The sequence below is a fragment of the Meriones unguiculatus genome, chromosome 14 (genome assembly GCF_030254825.1).
Source record: "Meriones unguiculatus strain TT.TT164.6M chromosome 14, Bangor_MerUng_6.1, whole genome shotgun sequence".
Lineage (NCBI taxonomy): Eukaryota > Metazoa > Chordata > Mammalia > Rodentia > Muridae > Meriones > Meriones unguiculatus.
This window is the reverse complement of record NC_083361.1, coordinates 1,640,548-1,653,396: the sequence shown is the minus strand read 5'-3', so window position 1 is coordinate 1,653,396 and position 12,849 is coordinate 1,640,548. Positions and strand designations below refer to the sequence as shown.

At 62.7% G+C, this 12,849-nt stretch overlaps 1 protein-coding gene and 1 pseudogene across 3 annotated transcripts in view; one reads left to right on the top strand and one right to left on the bottom strand.

Moving 5' to 3' along the window:
* Positions 1 to 2,720: 2,720 nt before the first annotated feature.
* The window catches only part of Grik5 (glutamate ionotropic receptor kainate type subunit 5), a 52,791-nt gene continuing 42,662 nt past the window's right edge, over positions 2,721 to 12,849 (bottom strand). For all 3 annotated transcript variants that reach the window (XM_060366427.1, XM_021664255.2, XM_060366428.1), the window contains 6 exons: positions 12,483 to 12,656; positions 8,316 to 8,481; positions 7,712 to 7,937; positions 6,825 to 6,953; positions 6,495 to 6,616; positions 2,721 to 3,598 (listed from right to left, as the gene is read on the bottom strand). In XM_060366427.1, coding sequence (XP_060222410.1) covers positions 3,182 to 3,598; positions 6,495 to 6,616; positions 6,825 to 6,953; positions 7,712 to 7,937; positions 8,316 to 8,481; positions 12,483 to 12,656 — 1,234 coding nt within the window. In that variant the 3' untranslated portion in view covers positions 2,721 to 3,181. The remainder of the gene's footprint in view (positions 3,599 to 6,494; positions 6,617 to 6,824; positions 6,954 to 7,711; positions 7,938 to 8,315; positions 8,482 to 12,482; positions 12,657 to 12,849) is intronic.
* On the top strand, positions 8,596 to 10,460 carry LOC110566407 (large ribosomal subunit protein eL30-like; annotated as a pseudogene).

Sequence of the window (12,849 nt, the reverse complement as noted above, 5' to 3'; positions counted from 1 at the left end):
CGGCACTGGGATTCGCACCAGGAGCCCGGGGATGCCCCGCACCACAGCGGGCCCCTCTGTCCCTGCGCGGGCTCACAACCGCATCCCAGTGACACCCCGCGGCAACACCGAGGCTCAGCGGGGCGCGGGGGTCCAGGGGAGCACACCCCTCACACCCTCCCAGCGCCGCAGAACCACGGCCACGGTGCACACGAGCAGCCCACGCCCTGGGCACACACAGACTCCCAGCACACGCTGCGCCACAGCTGACCTTGCACCATCTCACAGAGCCCACGCGGGCACCGTGGCACACTCGGGGACCCACGCTCCCCCACGCCCCACGCGAGCCTCTGCGGCCCTCGGGCGCACGCACACGGGCCAAATAATTGCTGTGCTGACAGGCAGAACTGCGCACACGCTGCGCGAGGCGCGGCCTTCAGAACCAAGCCAGGGACAGCGGCCCACGCCTCTCCCGCCTCTCGCACTGCACTGTCAAGTGTGAGTCCGTCGCACCTCCAGGCGTGTCCCTACCCACACACCACACCCACATCGCAGCGAGTGCACACGCGCGTGTGAGTTTTCACGCACGCACACACAGCACCCATCGGCCTCCCTGTCGGAGCCTGAGCAGTCAGAGCCTCCGGTCCCCGGCCTGACACCGCTTTGCTCTTGAGGAACGTTCCAGACGATCCCTGCGCGGCGGGGAGAGAGGGAGAGAGAACTCTGGCCAGGAGGGAGCTTGGCGTGTGGGGTTAGAGGTTGGTGCACGTCGAGATTAAGCATCTGCTGGGCACGGTGGCTCAGGGAGTGCGGGCTGGCAGAGCTTTCTAAGTTCAAGGACAACCAGGTCCACACAGCAAGCGCCAGGGCAGCCAGGGACACACAGTGAGACCGTGTTCAAAATGGTTCACGGGAATTGACACGAGCCTGGCCTCCGGGGAACACGGGAAAGGAGCGAGGGACGCAGGGACACAGGGACCCAGAGCGATGGCCTTGGGCAGGGACAGAGCCACAGTAGGAAGAGGAAGGGGGCTTCCCCAGGACCCAGAGCTCCATCACAATTCCGTTCTCAGGCCTGTTCCCATCCCTCCTGCTGTCCCTTGTTGCCATGGTGACGGGAAGGCCGACTCTGCCGCAGAGGAGGTTGGGCCTGCAGATCAGGCTTGTTGCCATGGAGATGAGGAAAGGAGGAGGAGCCCCACCTTTCCACTCAGGTGCCCCACTCTCAGACACCCCTTCCTCAAGCCTGCCCCTCCTTCCTGGGACGGAGGGATTAGCCCCAGCATGTATTCATTTGTCCTCCCTTGTCTGGATTCCCTTGTCTGGACTGAGCCTGCAGCTCTGTGCTGGTGCAGAGGACGGGGACACAGGGGTGGGGAATGTGCAGAGGACAGGGACACAGGGGCAGGGAATGCTGGGCGGGGGCCCGGGCCTCAGGACACACGCCCTCCTCCCTTCTGGCCAGGCTGGAGGTCCAGCCCGGACACGGGCCACCGTCCCGCACGGACTTCTTCCTTAGACAGCGACCTGGCTGGACTGATGACAGTGGCGCGGGGCTCGCAGCGCGAGGCCCTGCAGAAGCAGGGGGAGGGGAGAGTTGGAAGGTCACAGGGACGGGGAGGACGGAGGAGCTCCGCCAGGAGAAAGAAGACACTCGCGGGAGCCACCCCGGGCCAGAGTCACGGACGCAGAGATGAAAGAGCAAACAGAACCAGGGAGGGTGTAGCAGACTTGATCAGAGAGGGTGGCGAGCGCGGGGTGCCTCGGGGCGCTGAGCGGGGCGCTGTGCCAGGGGTAGAGAGGATAAAGCCGGGTGGGTGGGCTCAGGCACAGACTGTCAGGAAGAACAGCCAGCGAGGGGAAAGCAAGCCACGGCCGCCTCACAGTCCCGGGCGGGACGCTGGTCAGGCTCCGAGGTGCTGGCCTGCCCCGGGGTGCGTGGAGGAGTGGAAACTGAGGACCCAGCCTGGCTGGGGCGGGGAGGGGCCCTGGGGTGTGTCCCTCTGGGGAGGACACAGAGGCTGGCCAGGCCCTGGCCCTCCAAGCCGCAGGCGCGGCAGGTGCTGAACGGACAGCTCCCGAGTCCCGGGGAGGCTGCGGCGCCCAGCGCGACCCGCGCCGGCTCCCGGCTCCGAGTCCGGTCCTCGCCACCCTTCGGGTCCCCGGGTCCTCCTGGAGCTTTCCGTGACGTCCCATGTGTCACCCGGGTCCGGTGCCCTTTCCCTTCCCTGCCTCACTGCAGCCGCGCCCCGGGCCTGTGCCTCCTTCCAGCCCTCCCCCAACCTCACCGGCACCGAGATCTCTCTCTCTCCCCCACCCCCGCTGCCGCTCTGGCTTCTCGGCTCGGCCTCGCTCTGGCTCCGGCTGCGTGACCTCCACTCGTCCTTGCTGCACAGAATCCTCCGGAGCGCGGAGGAAGGCGGGCACGGGGGGCACCCACCCTTCTCCCTGCCCACCCGGCCCTCCGCCCCTGCCCCCGGGAGGGACACGACGCGGGGGTCAGCCTCTGTGGGCGCCCGCCCACCCCGTCCCACCCGTCCGCCCCTCCCGCGCTCTGCCTCTGTCCCGGGTCCTGACGGAAGGTCGGTGGGGAGGGGCGGCGGCCGGGGCCTGGGCTGCCCCGCGTGCTGCGGGCGTCGCCCAGGTGCGCGCGTGCCGGCTCTCGGTTTCCTTGGCAGGCGCCGGGGTCTGACACACGCCCGCTGATGCCCACCCCCAGAAACGAAGCCAGGCGTTCCCAGTTTTGGGGTTTTGTTCTTTTTTTATTCCAACAGGGGCTGATGTGTGACAGGGGATGTGGGGGCCCGGCAGACGCTCTCCCTGGGGGCGTCTCATAGAAATTCTGAGGTTTCTCCCCCCAAAAAAGAGAGAAAGAGAAGAGAGGAGGGGCACCAGGGCCGCCGCGTGTGCGGAGGCCCTCCCCGCCTCCTGCAGTGTGCAGCCGCGTCACGCCTGGGTGTCCGGCGGCCCGGGCCGGGGTCCTCCCGTGGGCCGCGGTCCGAGTCCGGGAGAGGCCCGTCCGCCCTGAGTCCGAGGGCTCTGCGCTCCTCCCGCCCGCGGCGGGGCGGCAGGGGGCGCCGCGCCCCCGTCGCTCGAGTCCGCTGGGGGCGCAGGCTGGCTCCGGAGCCGGGCTCGGCCCTCGCCGGGGACCGGAGGCCGCGGGCCCGCCGTGGGCCGGGGCGCACGCCCGGCTCCGCCGCGGTCATTCGTGCTCCGCGAGCTCGCGGGGTCCGGCGGGGCCCGGCCGCGGCGGGCTGGTGGCTTCGGCGGGGGCGCCCAGGCCGCGAGGGGGCGCCGCGGCCCCCGCCGCCCGCAGCGCCTGGATGCGCCGGCACTCCTGGCACACGCGCACGTGCGTGCAGGGCGTGGGCGCGGCGGGCCGCGGGCCCCCGGGCGGCCCGGGGTCGTCCAGCAGGCGCTGCGGGCCGCCGTGCGCGCCCGCGTCCCCGCCCGCGCCGGCCGAGTACAGCTTGCCGTTGCTGAGCCGCAGCTCGCGGACGGCGCGCAGCGACAGCAGCGCCCGGCTCGGGCCCGGCCGCCGGCGCCGGCGGGAGCGCGAGGTCTTGCGGCAGGACACGGCGTGGCGCAGCTCCTGCAGCATCTCCTGGCACACCGACACCTGGGGGCGGCGGCACGGTCACCGCGAGGCTCCGCGCCCGCCCCTCCTCCCCAGTTCTGGTCCTTCAGCCCACCCGCACCCCGCCCCCTGCATCCCTTCTGGGCTCTTTCCTTGGCTTTGCCCCTGAATGACTCAGCCTTTCCCTTTCCGACTTTCCAAACAGTACCCCCCTCCCGCCCCATTTCTGCCCGCACAGTATTGCAAGGTGTATCTACTGAACGCCAGGTACTGATCTGGGCACCCGAGTTACCGCAAAGAGTAACACAGAACTCCTAGTCCTTGGGACTCGGGAGGTCAGTGGTTCTGGGTTCCATCCCCAGCAACAGAGAGAGATAAAGATATAAAGATATAAAGATAGATAGATAGATAGATAGATAGATAGATAGATAGATAATAGGTGTTAGATAGATGAGAGATAGATGAGAGATGAGAGAGATGAGAGACAGACAGGGACAGACAGACCGACCCAGCGCTCCTCACGGTTGCAGAGACTGCAAATGACACATCAGCATCCACACTGCGGCAGTGTGGCCAGTGGGCACTGCCCTGGAGGCAGGCCGGGTGAGGATGCCCTGGCTGAGACCTTTATGGATGGCGGGAGGAGCCTCATGACACAGGCCCCAGGAGGAGAGCGGCCTAGGCAGGGACCCAGGCAAAGGAGCTAAGGTGGGGCCTGGCTGGGAAGGCGTGGAGAGGGGCGGAGGTGAGGCCAGCGCAGCGGGCCATTAGAGGCTGCAGGCCTTCACTGCAGGTCTACCTGGGCTGTGCTCAGAGCAGACTGAGGGAGGCCGAGCGTGAGCAGGGAGAGGATGGGAGAGGCTCCAGTCGCCCTGTGAAGGCAGGCCACGGTGCTGAGGAAGGCTGGGCGCCAGGAGGAGGGCGGACAGCGCCCACACTTGGCTGGAAACCTGGCTCTGCCCCGGGGTGGGGACAGTGTAACTCTGGACACTGGGCATTATGCCAGTCAGTAAAACACCCCCGGGGGCAGCAGAGAGGGGGCTGGGCGTGGTGGCGCATCCCGAAACCCCAGCCTTTTAGGAGCTGAGGCAGGGGGATCATCGTAAGTTCAAGGTCAGCGGGGGCTACATAACAAGACCTTGTCTTAAAACTCCACACCGGGCCTGGTGAGGTGGCTCGGCCCAGAGGCTGGCGACACAAGTTCCATCTCTGTAACCCACATGGTGGAGGGAGAGAACTGACTCCCTAAAGCTGACCTCTGACCTCCACATTCACATCCAAACTCACAGATTAATAAGCAAAACTAAAACAAAGCAACAAACCAAAAGCAGACGCTGAATCTTGGGGTGGGGAAGGAGAGCTCTGGCATCGAGTCTCCGAGCCGCGCCCCTGGTCCTGTGGCCCTGACGTTACATCCTAGTGCTGGGATGTGGCCAGGGTCATCACTTCCCTCTTGCCTCTCTCTGGGCGCTGGCTCTGCGGTGAGAGCTGCCCAGGCCGGAGCGCACTTGAGCAACCCCGAGAGGCCTCCTTCGAGGAACAGGGCCTCCCGCCAGCTGCCGCTAAGTGTACGCGGCGCTTTAATCCCGTCTCAGGATGTCTGACCCAGGACCTGGCAGGCTGGTGGAGAGCTGTCCCTCTCAGAATCAGCCATGTTTTAGAGACCAAAGGGCCGAGCTCCCTTCCCACCCAAACCAAACTGTAAGGGGTCAAGAGAGGCCTAGGGCTGCAGACTTGTGACCCAAGCTTCTTAGGAAGCTGAGGCTGGAGGATTCCAAGGTAAAGGCCATCCTAGGCTAAGGGGTGATTTCAAGGCCAGAAAGGACAACACAGTGAGGCCCTGTATTTAAATAAAAAGTAAAAAGTTGTTTGCGATAGTGCATGCCTGTAATCCCAGCACTTGGGAGGCACAGGCCGGTGGAGCTCTGTGAGTTCGAGGCCAGCCTGGTCAACAAAGCAAGTCCAGGACAGCCAGGGCTACATAGAAACAGTCTTGAAAAACAAAAAAAGAGAGTGAGGATACAGCTCAGAGGTTGAGCGAGCTCTTGCCTAGAGTCTATCAGTGGCCGACATCTGCCTGGCACACGTGTGTTCCTGGGCTCTGTCCTCAGTACCACACATACAAACAAAACAAACACAACAAACAAAACAAACCACGGCCCCCACCTTCTAAACCCACCACAGATCCAGACCAGCCAGTCCCTCCTCTGCCCCTTCTCATGTCCTAGATCATCTGGCCCCTTCTCCCCTGTGTGTAGGCCCTGTCCTGCCTTTCCCGGGGAAGCCATATGAAGGCTGGCCCAGCCCCTAACCCCCCTGCTTCCCCTCCTCACGGTGGCGCTCCTCTCAGGGACGGCAGGGAGCAGAGCCACCTCTTAATGGCACAGTCTGGCACAGTCTTCCAAGTGTGAGGCTACCCTGCCGTGCCACCCCGAGAGGCGCAGGCCTCCTGCTCCGCTTCGAGTGCGGGGTCACCAAGGCGCTATGCTTGGTCCGTCTGTCTCCTCACAGGGTCTCACAGGCGTGGCTCAGGCTGGGCTCAGACCACCATGGGGAGGAGGACAGCCTGGACTGCTGACCCTGCGCCTCCTCCACCTCCTGTGTGCACCGCACACCAGCTGCGCCTTTAGGTTCAGGCTCCAACTCAGCCAAGGTCCTCCGCACCCTCCCGTGGCCCTGACTTCTCACCTCGACGGCTCTCCTCGGCTCTCCTTCCCTCCTCGGTCCTTGCTCACAGACGGATTCTCTGTCCCATTCTCTGGCCTGTCCCCGGGCGTTTCTTAGCTCCTCTCTTACCTCCTGGCTCCCCGCACCCCTCCCCATCCCCTGCATCTCCCCTTCCTTCATCTAGGTCGCTACCATCCACTGCTTTGGACCCTTAACATCCCCGGGGTCTCCCCTGCTTCGCCCCTGGCCACGGTCAATGTCCAGTCCTCACCTCCTCTGACTCTGCTGACCTCCGCGTGGACCAGATGAATTCCATGACGGCCACAAAGACAGCGATGATAAGGCCGCAGATGAGCACGACGAAAATCCCCCCAATGTTCTCCATGCCCAGACCTGCGGTGGGGGGCCGGGACAGCGGGGGTGGGCGGGGTGGGCAGAAATCCCCCCAATGTTCTCCATGCCCAGACCTGCGGCGGGGGAGTGGGAGGGGGCTGAGGGTGCTGGGGGGGCGTGTGTGTGTGCCGTGCCCCGGGGCCGGCGGGGGGGGCAAGGCGGGGGGGCACACCCAGGGGTTCTGGGCCGGCCTGGGGGGGCGGCTGACCTTTGGCCCTGTGGTCCTCCTCCTTGGGGCAGCGGCTGCCCTCCCACCACTTGCGCTTCAGGATCTCCAGCCTGTTGTTCTCCTGGAGCTGCAGGATGGCCAGCGTGATCTCATCCCGAAAGGGGGAGCCTGGGGGGCACAGAGGGTCACTGCGGGCCCCGCCCTGCTCAGGGCCTCCGCTTCTGCCAGAGGCGCCTTTCCCTCACCTCAGGCTGCTCGCACACCGGCTCCCCTGTGGCCCCTTCACTGAAAGTCCTCCCTCCCCCGTCAGCTCCTGGCGGCCTGCTGCACAGCTGTGTGCCCATCCGGAAGGGCGCTGCAGCGGTCCTCCGGGCGGATCCATCCTCCTGCCTCTCACAGCCCTCTCCCCTCACGCCCTCCCCTTGGGATCCCCGCGATTTCCAAACACCACCAGCGTTTGGAGACAGACTGTTGTCCGGGTTTCCAGCACTGAGCACTGGAAGTGTGCCCCAAGCGCGAACCCCTCTCCTTCCTGCTTCCTCTCAGTCCCTGCTCGGGGCTAGGCCTCTGGCTTGGTGTGGAGAGCATGAGGCAAAGAACCCAGGTTCCAGCCGGGCATGCTGCTCCACGCGCAGTGCGCATCTCCCTAACCCGCGGGAGGCGGAGGCAGGCGAGCACGAGGTTAAAGGCCGCCTCCTTCCACAGCCTGACGACCGGCTCTAAGAACTAAACCAGGACAAAATCCCGTCCCGGGGCGCACGCCTCCCTCGCCGCTCACTTTGCTGAGCTGCACTCTTCAAAGGCACCGACTTTCCCCGCCCTGGGGCCGCAGCGCGGCGGGTTCCGGGCCACAGCAGCCCGGCCGCCTGCCTGCGGGGCTCGGGCACTCCGGGCCGGCGCCAGGCCCCGCGCGCGCAGCCGCGTACCCAGCGGCATGCCGATGCCGTAGCCCTTGGTGTCCAGGAGGCCCCCGATCTGGGTGAGGTTGCAGTTGAGACGCCGGTGGTACTCGTTCATGGTGGACTCCAGCAGGAAGGCGTAGCGGGAGTTGAGCACGCGGGCGATGCCCTCCTCCGTGCTCTTGACGAACACGCTGGGCTGCTTGGACTGCATGTAGTTCCACATGCGCTGGTATGTCTGGTACCGCGAGTTCTGGGCAGCGGGGGCGGGGGGGAGGACGGTGAGGCCGCGCCCCGGCCGCTCGGGGAGGCCGCGCCCGCTGCCCGCTGCCCCAGCCCCGCTCGGGGAGACTGTCCCTCACCGACCCCCGGCCCTGCCCTCCCGTTTCCACAGGCACAAGGGGGAATTCTTCACGGCTCTTGCTCTCCCTCCTTCCTGCTGACTCACGGCGTGGCCCTGGCCTCCCGCAGCCCCCATGACCCGACTCCTCCTCTGCCGTGTACTGACTCACCTCAGATCCCCATCTGCACCCCTTACTACTCAGCAGGTGAAAGTTGGGGTGTCCAGCTAGACGGCATCACCCCCCCCCCAGGACAGGCCCAGCCCAGCCTCCGCCAGCCCGGGGCCCACCTGGAAGAAGGTCATGGTGGAGCCGGCGTGGATGGTGCCGTACTCGATGTTGGTCTGGTCCGCCAGGTCGTCCGCCGACTCCACCGGCACCTCCATGCGCTGCACGGTGAGGAAGGCAGCCAGGTTGGCCGTGTAGGAGGAGATGATGATCAGGGTGAAGGCCCACCTGAGGGGTGGGAAGTGTGAGCTGCGAGCGGGAGCCGTGGCCTCCACCCGGGCCTGTGACCCTGTCCCCACCGTGGCTCCTCCTGATCCCAGTGCTCTGGCTTTCAGAGGTTCAATGGCTGCTGGTTAGGGCAGCGGCCACAAGTGTGGGTTCTGGGTCTAAGTACTGCTTCCAGAAACTCCTAACTCCAGGGACAGCAGGTATCAAGGTCTGGAAACACGCCCCCAAGGTAAGCAGCTAAGAATCTGACAGAGCAGAGAACAGCTTTAGCATACAGAGGCTGGACTGTGGTCTCAAGCGTGCTAGGCAGGGGCTCTGCCACTGAGCCACACCCCAGCCCCTCACTGGGGGATTCTAGGCAGGGGCTCTGCCACTGAGCCACACCCCAGCCCCTCACTGGGGGATTCTAGGCAGGGGCTCTGCCACTGAGCCACACCCCAGCCCCTCACTGGGGGATTCCAGGCAGAGGCTCTACCACTGAGCCACACCCCAGCCCCTCAATGGGGGATTCCAGGCAGGGGCTTTACCACTGAGCCACACCCCAGCCCCTCACTGGGGGACTCTAGGCAGGGGCTCCACCACTGAGCCACACCTCACCCCCTCAATGGGGGATTCTAGGCAGCTGTTCTTGCAAAATGACTAGGCTATATTCCTAGTCATTTCATATATTTTAGAAATATATATCTAACTTTCTCACTCCCCGGCCATCTTGGTGGCTGTTCTTGTTTGGGAATTGTCCCGCACCTAAGGCAGGAAGATGAGAAAGTCTTTGGAGTACAGCAACTCTGGGCTCCAACTTGTTATAAGAAGTGGGAAGCATGTTCTGGGAGACAAACAGCTGAAGACGATCAGAGAAGGCAAAGTGAAATTGGTTTTCCTTGCCAGCAATTGCCCAGCTCTGAGGAGATCTGAAATAGGATACTATGCCATGTTGGCTAACTGGGGTCCATCACTACGGTGGCAGAAATAGTGAGTTGGGCACAGCGTGCAGAAAATGCTACAAAGTGTGCACACTGGCTGTCACTGACCCAGGGGATTCTGATATTATTAAAGGTGTGCCAGAAAAGACCGGTAAAAGCAAAGCAGGAAAGTTTTCCTGCAATAAAACTTTGCCAGAGCTCGTGAAAAAAATAAAAAACATATACATATACACACATACATGTAAACACACACAAACATACATGCATACATTCCTACATATATGTATATATACATGCATGTGTGCATATGTGTGCATACATACATGTGCATATATAAATGCTGGGCACGGTGGTGCACACCTGTAATCCCAGCACTTGGGGAGGTAGAGGCAGGCAGAGCTCTGTGAGTCCAGGATGGCTAAAGCTACACAGAGAAACCCTGTCTTAAAAAAACAAAACCAAAAAAAAAAAAAAAAAAAAAAAAAAGAGATAGGCAAGTCCAGGATAGCCACGGGCTCTGCTACACAGAAAAATCCTGTCACAAAAAACAAAAACAAGCAACAAAACAAAAAAACCCTCCAAAACAAACAAGAAGAAATATGCAACCAGATAGGTTTGTTTTTTTCAAGACGGGGTGTCTTGCTGTGGCCCTGGCTGTTCTGGACTTGTTCTATAGACCAGGCTGGCCTTGAACTCAGAGAGGATCCCCCTGCCTGTGCCTCTGACTGCTGGAGTTAAAGTCACGTGCCACCGCTGCTTCTGTCTGTCTGTGTTTAAGTACATGAGTGTTTGGTATCACGCATGTGACTGGACCATGTGCATGCAGCGTCCACAGAGGCCAGAGAGGGAAACAGACCCCCACAGCTGGAGTTACAGTGCTCATGAGCCACCCAAGGTATGTGCCGGGAGCTGAACTCCAGACCCCTGGGAGTAGAGAGGGCTCTTAACCACTGAGCCTCCCCTCATGCTGTTGTCCAAGCTCGCTTTCCATGGTTGGCTAGGCTTGAATTTGACATCCCCCTGCCTCAGGTCTCCCAAGCCGCTGGGGTGTCAGGCTAAGGGCCAGTGTCCAGAGGAAAACATTTTAAGATGGAAGCCAAGAGGCGTTGTGGGGCCGTGACACTGTGAGCCGGATTCTCGTCCTGCCTGTGTGGCTGCATGCTGCTGTTGAACATTGGCCCAAACTGGCTGATGTGGGGAAACTAGATGCAAAGAGCCCCTGCCTAGAGTCCCCCAGTGAGGGGCTGGGGTGTGGCTCAGTGGTAAAGCCCCTGCCTAGAATCCCCCAGTGAGGGGCTGGGGTGTGGCTCAGTGGTAGAGCCCCTGCCTAGACTCCCCCAGTGAGGGGCTGGGGTGTGGCTCAGTGGTAGAGCCCCTGCCTAGAATCCCCCAGTGAGGGGCTGAGGTGTGGCTCAGTGGTAGAGCCCCTGCCTAGAATCCCCCAGTGAGGGGCTGGGGTGTGGCTCAGTGGTAGAGCCCCTGCCTAGAATCCCCCAGTGAGGGGCTGTGCTGTGCTCAGTGGTAAAGCCCCTGCCTAGAATCCCCCAGTGAGGGGCTGGGCATGGCTCAGTGGTAGAGCCCCTGCCTAGAATCCCCCAGTGAGGGGCTGTGCTGTGCTCAGTGGTAAAGCCCCTGCCTAGAATCCCCCAGTGAGGGGCTGGGGCATGGCTCAGTGGTAGAGCCCCTGCCTAGAATCCCCCAGTGAGGGGCTGGGGTGTGTTCAGGGGTAGGGCCCCTGCCTAGAATCCCCCAGTGAGGGGCTGGGGTGTGGCTCAGTGGTGGAGCCCCTGCCTAGAATCCCCCAGTGAGGGGCTGGGGTGTGCTCAGTGGTAGAGCCCCTGCCTAGAATCCCCCAGTGAGGGGTGGGGTGTGGGTCAGTGGTAGAGCCCTTGCCTAGAATCCCCCAACGAGGGAAAGCACACTGTCGTTTAGCATGCACAAACCCGTAGGCTCAATATCTAGCTTTGCAAAGATAGTCAGAGAGATATCTGATACTATGCTGCTTTTCTGTAGAATTGGGCCACAGGTTACAGAATGCAGGAGTTTCTAAAAGCTGGAAAAGATAAGGAACGGGGTCTTTGGGGTCCACGGGAGGCGAGCCTGCTAAGGCCTTTTAGCCCTGTCGAGATCTAGCGCGGGCTTCTGCCCTCCAGAGCGGAAAGGCAGCGTGTTTATACCTTAAACACGGCTTTGGCCGTTGGTCCCGGTGGCAGGCATAGGAGCGAGCGCACAGCGGCTGAATTCCTAACTCGGGGCCTTGAGCTCTCTTCCTAGCCCCTGTCCTTCTCTGTACCAGACAAGGCCTAGTGTCGCCACGGCTTTCCTCAAGCTCAGTATGCAGCCAAGGATGGCCCGGAACACATGCTCTGCCTTCACGGCCCAGTGCTGAGAACACAGGCGTGCGCACCGTTGCTTCTGCACTGCTGGGGGCTGAAGCCAGCACTTCCTGTCCCGCCCTCCCACGCTGGCCGTGGCTGCTCGCTGCTGTCATTACTCTGTGCATGTGTGCGTGTGTGTGTGTGTGCGCGTGTGTGCGCGTGCGCATGCGTGTGCGAACGTGTAGCTGGTGTCGGCATGTGCACACCACGGTGCACGTGTGCAGGGCAGAGAACCCTGTGGCGTTGGCGCTCCCTTGCTGCCTCCGGTGGATGCTGGGATTGAGCCATGTTGGCAGGCTTTCGGCACAGACACCCACCCTCTGCCACGCCCTGGTCTTCTCGCTGAACTAGTGAGCTTCAGTGAAAGCCCAGGGTTCAGTGGAAGCCAGGCGTGCCAGCTTTAACCCCAGCACTCGGGAGGCAGAGCAGGCGGAGCTCTGTGAGTTCTAGGCCAGCCTGGTCCACAGAGCGAGTTCAGGACAGCCAGGGCCACACAGAGAGACCCTGTCTGGAAAAAAAATGAGACTTATGCTTTTGAGTCTCATTTTTCAGATGAGGGAGACTGAGATAAGGAGAGGGGACGTCCCCTCGCCAGGCCTCAGGGACAGCTTTGCTGAGGCCAGCTCTTCATTGCTGCGGCGGGGAGCTGAGCCTGGCCTGGGAGGGCAGCCCTGTCCCCGGCCCCGGCCCCGACAGGACTCACCAGACCCCGCTGACGCAGCGCGTGGACAGCGCCCGGGGCATGATCTCCGAGCCCTGCTGCATGAAGCCGCCCACGGGGAACCAGAGGCTGTTGCCCAGCGTGTACTGGTTCTCCAGGATGTGGGGGCGCGCCCGCAGGCACGGGTGCGGGTTGTACCACTCGTAAGGGCTGAGCCTGTAGAGAGATGGGTGGGTGGGTGAGGAGGAGGGGCGAAAGGGGACCCTCGCAGAAGAGGAAGGTGGGGAAGGGTAGGCACAGGGAGGTGCTGACACAGCAGACACTGCATGGAGGCCTGAGGAGACAGGGGGAGGGGAGGGACGCACCAGAGCAAAGGTCAGATCCCCAGGGGGAGAGACAAGACTGGGCA